The sequence below is a fragment of the Leopardus geoffroyi genome, chromosome A2, assembly GCF_018350155.1.
Source record: "Leopardus geoffroyi isolate Oge1 chromosome A2, O.geoffroyi_Oge1_pat1.0, whole genome shotgun sequence".
Taxonomy (NCBI): domain Eukaryota; kingdom Metazoa; phylum Chordata; class Mammalia; order Carnivora; family Felidae; genus Leopardus; species Leopardus geoffroyi.
In genome coordinates this window covers 21,307,320-21,323,673 of record NC_059331.1, presented here as the reverse complement: position 1 = coordinate 21,323,673, position 16,354 = coordinate 21,307,320, and the positions used below count along the sequence as shown (strand labels likewise).

The 16,354-nt window shown below is 40.4% G+C and overlaps 1 protein-coding gene across 7 annotated transcripts in view; it reads left to right on the top strand.

Annotated features, from left to right (window-relative positions):
• The window catches only part of NEK4 (NIMA related kinase 4), a 52,725-nt gene that overhangs the window by 23,248 nt on the left and 13,123 nt on the right, over nt 1–16,354 (top strand). Inside the window, exon 15 of one of the 7 annotated variants that reach the window (XM_045493131.1) lies at nt 1,168–1,332. The exons of the other annotated variants lie outside the window; for them this stretch is intronic. Within the exon in view, the coding sequence (XP_045349087.1) occupies nt 1,168–1,254 (87 nt within the window). The 3' untranslated portion in view covers nt 1,255–1,332. Of the gene's footprint in view, nt 1–1,167; nt 1,333–16,354 lie in introns of those variants that run through there. 7 annotated transcript variants of the gene reach the window in all.

Here is a 16,354-nt window from a genome sequence, read left to right as displayed (position 1 = left end):
TAACAGACTTTTGAAATTATCCATTTCACGCATTTAAAGCATACAATTCAGTGGTTTTTAGTATGTTCACAGAATTGTACAGCCATTACCACAGCTGATGTTAGAACATTTAATACCTCCAAAAGAGAGCCTATATCATCACTCTCCATTGTCCCCAAGCCCTCCACCCCTAAGCAGCCACTGATATTTCTGTGTCTGTAGATTTGCCTGTTCTGGACATTTCATTTAAATGGAATCATACAAAACATGTGGTCTTTTGTGATTGGCTTCTCTCAGCATAATATTTTCAAGATTCATCCATGTTGTAGCATATATCAGATACTTCATTGTTTTATATGGTCAAATGCTATTTATTCCATTCTGTAGCTATCCCACATTTTGATTATCTGTTCATCAGCTGATGGACACTTAGGTTTCCACTTTTTGGCTATTATGAGTAATGCTGCTGTGAACATTTGTGTACAAGTTTTTGTGTAGACATAGGTTTTCATTTTTCTTGGATATGCATCTAGGAGTGGAAATTGCTAAATCATATGGAAAGTCTGCGTTTAATGTTTTGAAGAACTGCCAGACTCTTTTCCAAAGCAGCTGCACCATTTTACGTTCCTACCAGCAATGCATGAGGGTTCTAATTTCTCCACATTCTTGTCAACTCTTGTTAGTGTCATCATTTTGATTACAGCCATCCTAGCGGGTAGGAATCCCTAGCTGGGATTTTTATTAGAATGATATAGGATCTTGCTCTAAGTAAATTCTAGTTTTGGGGCATCTGGGTGGCTCAGTCAGTTAAGCATCTGAAACTTGATTTCGGCTCAAGTAATCTCGCGGTTTATGTGATTGAGCTCCACATCGGGCTCTGGTCTGCGCTAACAGCTTGAAGCCTCCTTAGGTTCTCTACCCCCACTGTTTCTATACTGCCTTTTATCCTCTATGCATTTGTCTGTAGTTTTCTGTGTATATACACATCCATCACATCCATATATGTATCATAGGCTTTTTTTGTTTTGTTTTAAAGCCCAAATAGAATTATACTGTACACAGTTTTGTAACATGTAATTTTTACATAATGGTACAACTGAGCTTAGAAGCATAGTCAGCTTCTTGTGGTAACAATCACTTGATCGATCCTGTGCTTTTGAGGCCTTTGCTCTTTTCCTACTGTCGCAGGGCTATTTCCTCATTGAGATGACACTCACTTTGGGTCATGTAGATTATTCTCCAGTGAGTCAACTGCATTACATCACACCTGCATAAGAAAACTTTCAGAGTAGGGGTGCCTGGGTGGCTTAGTTGGTTAAGCGTCCGACTTCGGCTCAGGTCATGATCTCGCTGTCCATGAGTTCAAGCCCCGTGTTGGGCTCTGTGCTGATAGCTTGGAGCCTGGAGCCTGCTTCAGATTCTGTGTCTCCCTCTCTGCCCCTCCCCTACACATGCTCTGTCTTTCAGAAATAAATAAATGTTAAAAAAATTAAAAAACAGAAAATTTTCAGAGTAGTAGAAGTGCCTGAACAAACATTCTTTTGACTAGCTTTATTTTTAAATATTTGTATTTCTAGTTGTTTGGTGATAATAATAGCAATGACAATAAAGCCTTAAATTCCTAGAAATACAGTTGCTTCTCCACCAATTTATTTATATTGTTTTTGATGCATTATCTTATTTTATCCAGACACTAGTCTGAACACACATGGTCCAAGAACACTCAAATAATAAACCAAATATAAACAGATGTTAAAGATTGGTCTTCATGGGGCGCCTGGGTGGCTCAGTCGGTTGGGCAGCCGACCTCGGCTCAGGTCATGATCTCGTGGTCCATGAGTTCGAGCCCCGCGTTGGGCTCTGTGCTGACAGCTCAGAGCCTAGAGCCTGTTTCGGATTCTGTGTCTCTCTCTCTCTGACCCTCTCCCCTTCATGCTCTGTCTCTCTCTGTCTCAAAAATAAATAAACGTCAAAAAAAAAATTTTTAAAGATTGGTCTTCAAACATTATAGCCAACGATGCCATGCTTACCTATGATCTCATTGACATAAAACCACATCCACACCACAATCCCTATCAAAATAACACCAGCATTCTTCACAGAGCTAGAACAAACAATTCTAAAATTTGCATGGAACCAGGAAAGACTCTGAATAGCCAATGTAATGTTGAAAAGGAAAACCAAAGCTGGAGGCATCACAATTCCGGACTTTAAGCTGTATTGCAAAGCTGTAATCATCAAGACAGTATGGTACTGGCACAAAAACAGACACACAGGTCAATGGGAACAGAATAGAGAACCCAGAAACGGACCCACGATTGTATGGCCAACTAACCTTGGACAAAGCAGTAAAGAATATCCAGTGGAAAAAAGACAGTCTCTTTAGCAAATGGTGTTGGGAAAACTGGACAATGACTTAGCAGAAGAATGAACCTGGACCACGTTCTTACACCATACACAAAAATAAACTGAAAATGGATGAAAGACCTAAACGTAAGACAGAAAGCTATCAAAATCCTAGAGGAGAAAACAGGCAACAACTTCTTTGACCTTGGCTGTAGCAGCTTCTTACTTGACATGTCCCTGGAAGCAAGGGAAACACAAGCAAAAATGAACTATTGGGACCTTATCAAGATAAAAAGCTGCACAGCAAAGGAAACAATCGGCAAAAGTAAAAGGCACCCACCAGAATGGGAGAAGATATTTGCAAATGACATATCAAATAAAGGGTTAGTATCCAAAATCTTAAACTCAACATCCAAGAACAAGATAATCCAGTGAAGAAATGAACAAAAGACACAAGTAGACTTTTTTCCAAAGAAGACATCCAGATGGCTAACAGACACATGAAAAAATGCTCAATATCATTCATCATCAGGGAGATACAAATCAAAACCACAATGAGATACCACCTCACACTGGTCAGAGTGGCTAACATTAACAACTCAGACAACAAGATATTGGTGAAGATATTGGTGAGGATGTGGAGAAAGAGGAACCCTTTGGCACTGCTGGTGGGAATGCAGAGTGGTACAACCACTCTGGAAAACAGTATGGACGTTCCTCAAAAAATTAAAAATAGAACAACCCTAAACTCAGCAATTGCACTGCTAGGTATTTATCCAGAGGATACAAAATGCTGATTCAGAGGGGCACACGCACCCCAATATTTATAGCAGTGCTATCAACAATAGCCAAAGTATGGAAAGAGCCCAAATGTCCGCCAACTGATGAATGGATAAAGAAGATGTGGTATATACAATGGAATATTACTTGGTGATCAAAAAGAATGAAATCTTGCCATTTGCAACAATGTGGATGGAACTAAAGTGTATTATGCTAAACAAAGTAAGTCAGAGAAAGGAATATATCATTTCACTCATGTGGAATTTAAGAAACAAAACAGATGAACATAGGGGAAGGGAAGCATAAATAATACAAAAACAGAGAGGGAGGCATACCATAAAAGACTCAAATATAGAGAACAAAGTAAGGGTTGCTGGTGGGGTATTGCGGGGGATGGGCTAAATGGGTGATGGGCATTAAGAGGGCACTTGTTGGGATGAGCACTGGGTGTTATATGTGATGAATCACTAAATTCTATTCCTGAAATCATTATTACCCTATATGTTAACTAACTGGATTTAAATAAATTAAAAACAACACAACACATCCACACCTCAGTGGCTACCACTCTAGTCTATTCAGCAGAGCTTCCTTGACTGTGAGCTGTTGGAAGCTGTCAGTTTAGCACTCTTGACTTTTTTTCAAGCTCTGAATAGCAGTAGGGATCTCAGCAAAGACTGGTGGGAGGAACTAGCTCAACCTCAGCATAGTGCCAAAATGTGGCCAATCAGTGCTTCGAGTAAGTCACAGCAGCACTGGAGCCTTGTCTGCAGGGTTATGAACAAACTGGGCCATTGCTCTGGACAGCCACTGAATGTCACTTCTCCAGCAATTTAATACTAGATGACTTTGTTGTGTTGTTTTAAATTTTTAAAATAATTTTAGACTAACAGTTGCAAAACTAGTATAAAGAATTCCTGAATACTCATATATATTCCCTAATAATTACTATTCTACCACTTTTGCTTCATTATTCTTTTTCTCCATATGTATAATTATTTTTCTGTCCATTTGTGAGAATGTGGTGGACATGATGTCCCTCCACCCCTGAATTCTTCATTTTATTTCCTAGGAACAAGAATATGTCCTTATATAACCACAGCACAGTGATCAGATTCAGAAAATTAACACTGATGTAATACCATTATCTAATCTACAGACGTTATTTAAATGTCATGAGTTGTCACACTGATATCCTTTATAGCAAAAGAAAAAAAATCATTCTGTTCCAGGATTCAGTTGATTCAACTCAATTGTGATTAAATAAAGGATTACTTTTTTTAATAGCTTTATTAAGATATAATTCACATACCATACAATTCACCCACTAAAGTATATACTTCAGGGGCACCTGGGTAGCTCAGTTGGTTAAGCGTCAGACTTTGGCTCAGGTTATGATCGCACAGTTCTTGAGTTTGAGCCCCACACTGGGCTCTCTGCTGTCAGTGCAGAGCCTGCTTCAGATCCTCTGTCCCCCTCTCTCCCTGCCCCTTCCCTGCTTTCATTCTCTCTCTCTCTCTGTCAAAAATAAGTAAATGTTAAAAATTTTTTTCAATGTGCACTTCAGTGGTTTTTAATATATTCACAAATACATATATCACTACAGTCAATTTTAAATATTTTTGTCTCCTTAAAAAGAAACCTTGTACTTTTAGCTATTGCCCTCTATCTTCTCTTCCTTCCAATCCTAAGGAACCCCTAAATCTGCCTTCTCTCTGTATAGATTTGCCTTTCTGGACATTTCATTTAATAGAATCATATAAAATATATAGTTTTTTGTGACTTTTTTCACTTAGCATAATGTCTTCAAGGTTCATGTGTACAGGAACATTTATCAGTACCTCATTCCAACTGAATAGTGTTCTGTTGTGTGGATATGCCACATTTTGTTTAATTTTTTTATAAGCTGTTGGACATTTGGATTGTTTCCACCTTTTGCCTATTGTGACTAAATCTGATATAAACATTGGTGTGCAGGCTTCAGTGTGGATTCAGTTCCCTTGGATGTATAATTAGGAGTGGAATTGCTGGGTCACATGGTAACTCTTCATTTAAATGTTTGAGGAACTTCCAGACTGTGTTTTTTCTTTGTTTTTAATGCTTATTTATTTTTGAGAGAGAGAGAGCATGAGCAGGGGAGGGGCGGAGAAAGACAGAGACACAGAATTCGAAGCAGGCTCCAGGCTCTGAGCTGTCAGCACAAAGCCTGATGCGGGGCTCGAACACATGGACCGTGAGATCATGACCTGAGCTGAAGTCGAATGCTTAACTGAGCCACCCACACACCCCAATTCCAGACTGCTTTCTAAAGCAACTGCATCATTTTATATTTCTACCACCAGTGTAAGAGGGTTCTGATTTCTCCCCATCTTAGTCAACACTTGTTATTATCTGACCTTTGGTTTATAGCCATCCTAGCAGGTGTGAAGTAGTATTTATTGTGGTTTGGTTTGCATTTCCCAGATTGCAACTGATGTTGAGCATCTTTTCATATATTACTTTGCATTTGTATATTTTCTTTGGAGGTATGTCTACTTAGGTTCTTTGCCTATTTTTAAATTGAGTTATTTGTATTTTGATTAATGAGTTATAGGAATTCTCTATATATTCTAGATACAAGTCATATTATCAAATACATGATCTGTGTATATTTTTCCCATTCTGTGGGAATGGGAGAATGTCTTTTTACTTTCTGGATAGTGTTCTTTGAAGCACAAAAATTTTCATTTTTGATGAAGTCCAATTTATTTTTATTTTTATTTCTTAATGTTTATTTATTTTTGAGAGATGGAGAGAGACAGTACGTCAACAGGGAAGGGGCAGAGAGAGAGGGAGACAGAATCTGAAACAGGCTCCGGGCTCTGAGCTGTCAGCACAGAGCCCAACGTGGGGCTCAAACTCACAAACCGCGAGATCATGACCTGAGCTGAAGCTGGATACTCAACCGACTGAGCCACCCAGGCACCCCTATTTTTCTTTTGCTACTTGTGTTTTTGGTGTCATCAAAGAATCCTTTGCCAAATCCAAGATCATGTAGGTTTACCTCTATGTTTTCTTCTAAAAGGTTTATGGTTTTAATCTGTGTATTTAGGTCTTTGATGTATTTTGAGTTAATTTTTTTATATTGTATGCAGTAAAGGTCCATCTTCATTCTTATGTATGTGGCTATCTTGTTGTCTGACCTCCATTTCTTGGAAAGACTGTTCTGCCCCCTGGTCAAAAAAGAAACAAGTTGACCATATACACTTGGGCTTATTTTTAGACTCTCAGTTCTGCTCCTTTAATCTGTGTCGGTCCTTATGCCAGTACCGTACTGTCTTGTTAACTGTTGATTTGTAGTAAGTTTTGAAATCAAGATAGATGAATCCTTCAACTTGGTTATTTTTCAAAATTGTTCTGGCTAAGTCAGAGTGGCCAAAATGAACAAATCAGGAGACTATAGATGCTAGAGAGGATGTGGAGAAACGGGAACCCTCCTGCACTGTTGGTGGGAATGCAAACTGGTACAGCCACTCTGGAAAACAGTGTGGAGGTTCCTCAAAAAATTAAAAATAGACCTACCCTATGACCCAGCAATAGCACTGCTAGGAATTTACCCAAGGGATACAGGAGTACTGATGCATAGGGGCACTTGTACCCCAATGTTTATAGCAGCGCTCTCAACAATAGCCAAATTATGGAAAGAGCCTAAATGTCCATCAACTGATGAATGGATAAAGAAATTGTGGTTTATATACAAAATGGCGTACTACGTGGCAATGAGAAAGAATGAAATATGGCCCTTTGTAGCAACGTGGATGGAACTGGAGAGTGTTATGCTAAGTGAAATAAGCCATACAGAGAAAGACAGACACCATATGTGTTCACTCTTATGTGGATCCTGAGAAACTTAACAGAAACCCATGGGGGAGGGGAAGGAAAAAAAAAAAAAGAGGTTAGAGTGGGAGAGAACCAAAGCATAAGAGACTCTTAGAAACTGAGAACAAACTGAGGGTTGATGGGGGGTGGGAGGGAGGGGAGGTGGGTGATGGGTATTGAGGAGGGCACCTTTTGGGATGAGCACTGGGTGTTGTATGGAAACCAATTTGACAGTAAATTTCATATATTGAAAAAAACAAAAAACAAAATTGTTCTGGCTATTCTGGGTCCCTTATAATTCTATGAATGTTAGAATTTGCTTGTCAATTTCTTCAAAGAAGCCAGCTGGGATTCTTATAGGGATTGCATTGAACCTGCAGATTAGTTTATGTAGAGTATTACCATCTTAACAGAGTTAAGACTTCCAGTTCATAAACATGAGGTGATTTTATGTTTATTAAATTTTAGATCTAAATTTCTTTAAACAATGTTTTACAGTTTTCAGAGCATAAGTTTTATACCTCTCGTTAAATTTATTCCTGAGTATTTTATTCTTTTTGATCTTAATGGAATTTTCTTATATTTATTTGGGATTGTTTACTGCAAATGCAGAGAAATAAATTTGATTTTGGAAATTTTGATTTTGGAAATCTTGACCTTGTGTCCTGCAACCTTGCTTAACTTGTTTATTGGGTTTAATACTCTTTTTTTTTTTTTTTTTTTTTTTTTTTGTGCACTCCTTGGAATCTTCTCTATATAATATCACATCATCTGTGAATAGAGTTAGTTTTACTTTATAGTCTGGATGTCTTTTACTTCTTTTTCTTGCCTCATTGCCCTGGCTAAAACCTCCAGTACAGTATTGAGTAGAAGTGGTACAAGTGGAGGTCCTTGACTTGTTTCTGATCTAGGAGGGAAAGCATCCAGTCTTTCACCATTAGTTGACTGTGTGTTTTTATAGATACCACTTATCAGCTTGAAGAAGGTTCTTCCTTTTCCTGGTTTGTTGAGTGTTTTGTTTTTTTTTTTTAAATCATGAAAAGGTATTAGGTTTGTCAGATGCTTTTTATTTGAATGATCATATGGTTTTTGTTTTTAATTCTGTTGATAGGGTGTCTAACATTATTGATTTGGGGGTGTTAAACCATCCTTGCATTCCTGAGATAAACCTCATTTGGTCATACTACTACTTCTATGTTACTGGAGTCATGTTTCTAGTATTTTGTTGAAGATTCTTTTGTCATATTCTTACCAGATATTGGTCTTTAGTTTTCTGTGATGTCTTTGGTTGTGTTATCGGGGTAATAATGGCTTCATAGAATGAGTTGGGGAGTGTTCCCTCACCTTCTGTTTTTTGAAAGACTTAGTGAATAATTGGTATTCTTAATTTTTTTGTTGTTTATTTGAGAGAGAGAGAGTTCATTAAAAAAAAAAATTGTTTTTAACGTTTATCTTTGAGAGAGACAGAGAGACAGAGTGCGAGCGGGAGAGGGGCAGAGAGAAGGGGAGACACAGAATCTGAAGCAGGCTCCAGTCTCGGAGCTGTCAACACAGAGCCTGGTGCGGGGCTTGAACTCAGAAACTATGAGATCATGACCTGAGCTGAAGTCGGACACTCAATGGAGCCACCCAGGAGGCCCTAGAGAGTTCATTTTTTTAAGATTCTGCATATAAGTGAGATCATACAGTTTTTGTATTTCTCTGTTTGACTTATTTCACTTAGAATAATGCCTTCAAGTTTCATTGATGTTGTTGCAAATGGCACTGTTTTTTTCTCCCTCACTTTTAAAGGACATTTTTGCCAGATAAAAGATTCTTGGTTGACAGTTGGGTTTTTGTGTTGTGTTGTTGTTTCACTTTGAAAATACTGCACTACTGTCTTCCGCCCTCCAAGGCTTCTGATGAGAAATCTGATATCATATTGGAGATCCCTTGTATGTGATAAGTTGCTCCTTTATTGCTGCTTTCAAGATTCTCCCTTTCTTTTCAGCTTTCAACAGTTTGATTATAATGTGTCTGGGTAAGAACTGTTTGTTTCATCCTAGAGTTCATTGAACTTTCGGATGTTTATATTCATGTCTTTGTTAAAATTTCATACATCTTGGCTATTATTTCTTCAAATCTCTCTTTCTCTTTCTTCCCCTTCTGGGACTCCCATTATACATATATATCTGTCTCTTCAAATACCCTGAAAGTTGCATCAGCTGGAGGGGGAGAGGTTTGTAACTGTCACTGAGGGCTGCAACAATGGTTGCCTGCTTCTGTGTTTGCAACTCTGTGAGCAGAAGAAGCAATCATCTGTCAGTACACAGACCCCCAGGACGTGGAGGACAAGTTCTTATTGCCTACCCTGGTTCCACAAGCTGTGTGCAGACTGCTCCAGGGACATCTGCCCACCCAGCTGCCTGCTACCAGGCTTGGGGGTGCTAGGAACTGAAATTGACTGAAATTAACCACAATTTACCAGCCTTCTCCTGGAAGTTACAAGTCTTTAATAGACTGCAGAGGTCCAATATAGTTACATCAGGCATTTTGTCAGGGAAGTTTTTGTCCATGTGAGGAGAAGAAGTCCTGGTGCTTTCTCCTCTGCCCGCTTTCATACATATTGTGTAATTACTTTTTAAAAAATTTTTAGTTTTTTTTTATTTTTGAGAGAAACACAGAGTGTGAGTGGAGGAGGGGCAGAGAGAGAGGGAGACACAGAATCCAAAGCACGTTTCAGGCTCTGAGTTGTCAGCATAGAGCCTGATGCTGGGCTGGAACTCCCAAACGGCAAGATCATGACCTGAGCCAAAGTCTGACGCTTAACCGACTGAGCCAACCAGGCACCCTGTATTGTATAATTATTTTAAAATCAGTTCCGAGAAGAAAGGAAAAACAATATGCATATATATTAGGTTTTATTTTCATAATTACTCTGAGGTGTCATCTGAAATTGGCCCCTGGTAGGAGGAGGGCAGAGAGAGGGGGAAGGAAGAGGCAAACACTCCACATTGGTAGGTGGCAGTGAAAGGGCGGGCCTACGCCGGCTGACTCCATCTTGTTCTGTGTTCTCCACCTTGAGTGACTATGTCCCCGACATGACCCCTTTTCCGGGAAAATCGCAGAAACCTCAGACCGCACCTCCTCCCCTTGAGTAACCTCCCGCTCACCCGTTCAAACTTCCTGATCAAAACACGCCCAGCGACCTGCGTAACAGGACTCTGACCCTTCCCCAGCCAATCGGCCGAGGCCATGACCCTTCCCCAGCCAATCGGCTGAGGCATGACCCTTCCCCAGCCAATCGGCTGAGGCCACGACCCTTCCCCAGCCAATCGGCTGAGGCCATGACCCTTCCCCAGCCAATCGGCTGCCCCTAGACCCCTATAAAACCTTTGTGCTTTTGAAACTCGCTCTCTCTCCCTGGTATCTCACCGCTGCATCGGTGCAGGTAGGGGATTGAGCTCGAGCTAGCTCGAATAAAGGCTCTTTTGCTTTTGCATCGGACTTGGCTCCCTAGTGGTCTTTGGGGATCACGAATTCTGGGCATAACAGCAGTTCTAAAAAGGAAGGGAACTTACATATGAGGCTTGTCTTGGGCAGCCACAGGATGAGTAGATCTCCACACCTACCTGCCAAATCTCAGAAGTTCATATATATATATATATATATATATATATATTTTTTTTTTTTTTTTTAATTTTTTTTTTTCAACGTTTATTTATTTTTGGGACAGAGAGAGACAGAGCATGAACGGGGGAGGGGCAGAGAGAGAGGGAGACACAGAATCGGAAACAGGCTCCAGGCTCTGAGCCATCAGCCCAGAGCCCGACGCGGGGCTCGAACTCACGGACCGCGAGATCGTGACCTGGCTGAAGTCGGACGCTTAACCGACTGTGCCACCCAGGCGCCCCTATATATATATATATATATTAACTGAGTTCAATCACACATACTGTCCAGATGGTCTCAACACCACATCACTATCTCAAGGCTATGCCCTTGGGCAGCCTTTGGGAGTAGGGAAGGCAAATGGAATGTACATTCCAAGGACAGGAGAGGATGGGAACCTCTAGTTGCCAGGATTAGGTTCACAAGTGAACCAGAGGTCACATCCTCTCCATAACCTCCCCTCAAAGTAGTGCTTTTATGTTTCCATGTAAATTAAAATTGTTGCCTAGGGTCTTTTTGATTTCAGCTTGATAAACTACCTTTAGTAGTAGTTCTTTCTTTTTTTTTTTTAAGTTTTTTAATGTTTATTCATTTTTGAGAGACAGAGACAGAGCAAGAGGGGGCGGGGCAGAGAGAGGGGGAGACACAGAATGCGAAGCAGGCTCCAGGCTCCGAGCTGTCAGCCAGAGCCTGACGCAGGGCTTGAACCCATGAACCATGAGATCATGACTGAGCTGAAGTTGGATGCCTAACCAAGTGAGCCACCCAGGCAACCCTGCCTTTAGTAGTTCTTGTAAAGTGGTCTGCTAGCCACAACTTCTTCACCAGGGAATGTCTTTACTTCACCTTTTATTTTTGAAAGACAGCTTTACTGGCTATGGGATTCTTCTTGCTTGACAATTTTTTTTCTTTGAACACTTTGAATATAGTATTCCACTGCCCCTTGGTCTCTGTTGTTTATGTTAGCTGTTAATGTTATTTCAGTTCCTTTGTAAGTGACACAGTTTTCCTCTTGCCACTTTCAGATTGTTTCCTTGTCTTTGGCTTTTAGCACTTTTGCTTTAATGTGTCTGTGTGTAGATCTCTTTGAGTTGATCCTGCTTGGAGTTCATGGAGATTCCTGGATGTGTAGATCAGTGTTTTTCAATACATTTGGAAGTTTTCAGCCATTATTTCCTTTTTTTTTAGACGTATTTTATTATTTATTTGTTTGTTTGTTTAAATTTATATCCAAGTTAGCATATAGTGCAACCATGATTTCAGGAGTAGATTCCTTAATGCCCCTTACCCATTTAGCCCATCCCCCCTCCCACAACCGCTCCAGCAACCCTCTGTTCTCTATATTTAAGAGTCTCTTATGTTTTGTCCCCCTCCCTGTTTTTATATTATTTTTGCTTCTCTTCCCTTGTTTTCATCTGTTCGTACCTTAAATTCCTCATATGAGTGAAGTTATATGATACTTGTCTTTCTCTGACTGACTAATTTCACTTAGCATAATACCCTCTGGTTCCATCCACGTAGTTGCAAATGGCAAGATTTCATTCTTTTTTTATTTTCTTATATATGTATTTGTAATTTACATCCAAATTAGTTAGCATATAGTGCAACAATGATTTCAGGAGTAGATTCCTTAGGGCCCCTTACCCATTTAGCCCATCCCCCCTCCCACACACCCTCCAGTAACCTTCTGTTTGTTCTCCATATTTATGAGTCTCTTATGCTTTGTCCCCCTCCCTGTTTTTATATTAGTTTTGTTTCCCTTCCCTTATGTTCATCTGTTTTGTCTCTTAAAGTCCTCATATGAGTGACGTCATATGACTTTTGTCTTTCTCTAATTTCACTTAGCATAATACCCTCCAGTTCCATCCATGTAGTTGCAAATGGCAACATTTCATTCTTTTTGATTGCCGAGTAATACTCCATTGTGTATGTATATACCACATCTTCTTTATCCATTCATCCATTGGTGGACATTTGGGCTCTTTTCATACTTTGGCTATTGTTGATAGTGCCGCTATAAACATTGGTTGCATGTGTCCCCCTGGATGAATATGTAGTAATGCAATTGCTGGGTCATAGGGTAGTTCTAGTTTTAATTTTTTGAGGAATCTCCATACTGTTTTCCAGAGTGGCTGCACCAACTTGCATTCCTACCAGCAGTGCAAAAGAGATCCTCTTTCTCCACATCCTCGCCAACATCTGTTGTTGCCTGAGTTGTTAATGTTAACCATTCTGACAGGTGTGAGGTGGTATCTCATTGTGATTTTGATTTGTATTTCCCTGATGATGAGTGATGTTGAGCATTTTTTCATGTGTCGGTTGGCCATCTGAATGTCTTCTTTGGAGAAGTGTCTATTCATGTCTTTTGCCCATTTCTTCACTGGATTATTTGTTATTTGGGTGTTGAGTTTGATAAGTTCTTTATAGATTTCGGATACTAACCCTTTATCTGATATGTCCTTTGCAAATATCTTCTCCCATTCTGTCGGTTGCCTTTTAGTTTTGCTGATTGTTTCCTTCACTGTGCAGAAGCTTTTTATCTTGATGAGGTCCCAATAGGTCATTTTTGCTTTTGTTTCCCTTGCCTCCAGAGACATGTTGAGTAAGAAGTTGCTGTAGTTGAGGTCAGGGAGGGTTTTGCCTGCTTTCTCCTTGAGGATTTTGATGTCTTCCTGTCTTACATTTAGGTCTTTCATCCATTTGGAGTTTATTTTTCTCGTGGTGTAAGAAAGTGGTCCAAGTTCATTTTTCTGCATGTCGCTGTCCAGTTTTCCCAGCACCATTTGCTGAAGAGGCTGTCTTTATTCCATTGGATATTCTTTCCTGCTTTGTCAAAGATTTAGTTGGCCATATGTTTGTGGGTCCATTTCTGGGTTCTCTTGTAGCAGGATTCTCATGCAGAGAGTCATGACACTGAGGCTTTTCTTTCCAGGAAGCAACTTTATTCCTGTTGGCACTGCTCAGTTGGGTTCGTACCCAAAGAACTGAGCCCTGAATGCCACGTGGCATACTTTTTTTATATATTTTTTACTTCTTTGCCTCCCATATATGGTAACACACAAACATGTAGTCTGATTAAGTGGTCTCATGTTACAAGGTCATGAGGGATGTTGTCATATACGCCATATAGCCAGGTTGCCTTGAGATTTTTTTTTTCTTAGGGAGGGGACCCTACCACCTTCCCCACTTTGATGCTCGGACCCCTCTATTTTGGGTCAAAGAACATCATCTTGATTTAGAGGTTTATATTTTTATAACATCATTATATGAGTGGCCATCCACTCATATGGCCTCAGTGAGACTGGAGGTAGACCAGGGACCCAAGCAAGGTAGGAGGATTAAGCAACCTCCCAGAATTAGGAGGATAATTTTTATGAGACTTTTGAATCCCCTGAAAGTTGAAAACCATCCTCCAAATAACTCCCCGGGGTTTTAACTGTTACAGGTCTGGACAGGGACATGAGCAGTCCTTTTTATTTGACTTGTGATCTCTTCTATGACTTTTTTTCTCATTATCTATCTGTAGGCAGCAGTTGCTTAGGTTAAACTTTTTACAAACTTTTCCCTCAGAAATAAGTAGGTAATCTAAGGCCAAGCGATTTTGATAGATAGCATGGCACATTTTTGGTTTGTTGCTTGGCTAGTAAGTTAAGAGCTCTGGCAGTTTTATTGGTTATAATTTTTATAACTGCTTATAGTCTCATTATGTGGTTTATTTGCATGTAAATGGGAGTGCGGTAGCCCTAAGACCCATCTTCTGGCCAGGTGGCAGGGCTATAATAATGGATTATACACTTAGGAGGCCATTTATCATCTTTTTAATTGCCAGTTTGTAAGGCACGCTTCTTCCTTTGAGTCTCCTGTCCCTATACATTTGAACTCTCAAACGTTTCTCTCTGTCAAGTGGAAACAGGAAGAAAGATGGATGAATAGTTTTCAGCACATATGACCCTGACCAGACTGAGGGAAGTACTATATAGGCTGTCTTTCCACATATCTAGTATAGTCCACCTGGGCCTGCTATTTGATGGCTCGTTGATATTGTCTCAGACCTCTCAGAGGTGAGAGAAGTTAAATAAGGGGTGGGGATCTGATCTGGCTCAAGGTGATCTGGGGTCCCCCACCATTGGGTTTTCTGGGCAGTTGAGTTATAAAATCTTTGGCCTAGGCATGTTAAGTTTTTAACAGAGACGATGATGAACTTTTTCCCCACTAGGCAAGATAGTTTTTCCCAGTAATTGAGCTTTTGAGAGCCAAACCCTGGTAGTAGGACTGGGGTATGTTGTTTTACTATAAAGTTTGTGGGAATCTAATTTTTTAGTCTCTTATGGCCATTGTTTCCCCATGTTGGTACCAATGAAGTATCCTATCCACAAAAGGAAGGTGAGTATTAACAGAAACCTCTCACAATTCCAGCTGGCTGGGGTGGCCTTGGACAATCCTATGGCAAAGAGTAGAGCAAGAATCACAATAATAGTGAGAAACAAGGCATGACAGTGCATCACAGTACGGAAACATAGAAAATAAGGACAGTCTTTTGTTTCATCGGACCATCGATTCCTCAAGCTTCTGCCGTGCCTACCTTCTGGAGTGACCAAAGCAGGGTTGTAGTCTCTTGGAGCCTCTGGAATTGCGGATTGCTTTTTTCACATGGTCAGCTTGCATAGCATTGGTGGATTAGGAATGCACTCCCAGTTTTGAGATGCTGGCTTCATTCTGCTTGTGGTGAATCCAAGGACCCGCTTCAACTACCTTTAATGCAGTAGGGGTGGACAAAATGACAGTGAATGAGCCCCTGCAGAGGGGTTTTAGGGGCTGGACATTCCACTCCTTTATCTATATTGCATCTCCTGGTTTAAAGGGGTGAGCATCTGTGGTCAGATTCACAGGTAATCGCTCCCTGACCCAGTGGTGTAAGGTGGTTAGGGTAAAGCCAAGGGCCTGCATCTGTTGTCTTAGAGTTAGATTGCCTATCTCATTTAGATCCCCCCTTATGCCCTTGATAATGGGGGGAAGGCACCCAAAAAGGATTTTATAAAGGGAGAACCCCATCTACTTCTTTAGCCTCCCACTTGCAGCTGTAGTCTGCTTTCTGAAGTTTCCCTATCTCTCCCTGCCTTATGTTAACCCTTTCCCTATTTAATTCTCCCCCAGCATAGGGCCTGTACCTGCTGTTAGGAAACAGGGACGATGACCGTTCTAGCTTTTTTAAGCTGATAAGAGACAGTGTGGGGGTACAGCAGTTAGAGTCTACCCCAGGGTCGGTCAAGTAGCCCACAGTATGGTTCTACAGGAAGGCTGGCAGGCATGAGGTGGCATAATTATTAGCAGACACAAAGAGAAGAACGCAAAGTAAAGATTATACTGACCAACAAGGTCGCATCTTAAGATAATGTCTACAGTTTCCAAACCTGTCAAACAACCTAGGAGAGACTCTGACTTTGTAAACAACATATGTCAGGGAATCTCTCATGACCCAGGTGATGGAAGAGCAGGAGTAATAAGTAGTCAATGGTGGCTCTATTTCCAAGAGTTTGGCCCTAATTTAATTAAAAAAATTTTTTTAAATCATCTACTGCTTGTGAGGTGTTATTTAGAGTTTTGCTGAGTATAAGCAGACGGTCTGATTTATTTTGAGGTATAAAACTTTTTTTTTTTATGTATATTTATTTCTGAGACAGAGAGAGACAGAGCATGAGTGGGGGAGGGGCGGAGGGAGGGAGACACAGAATCCGAAGCA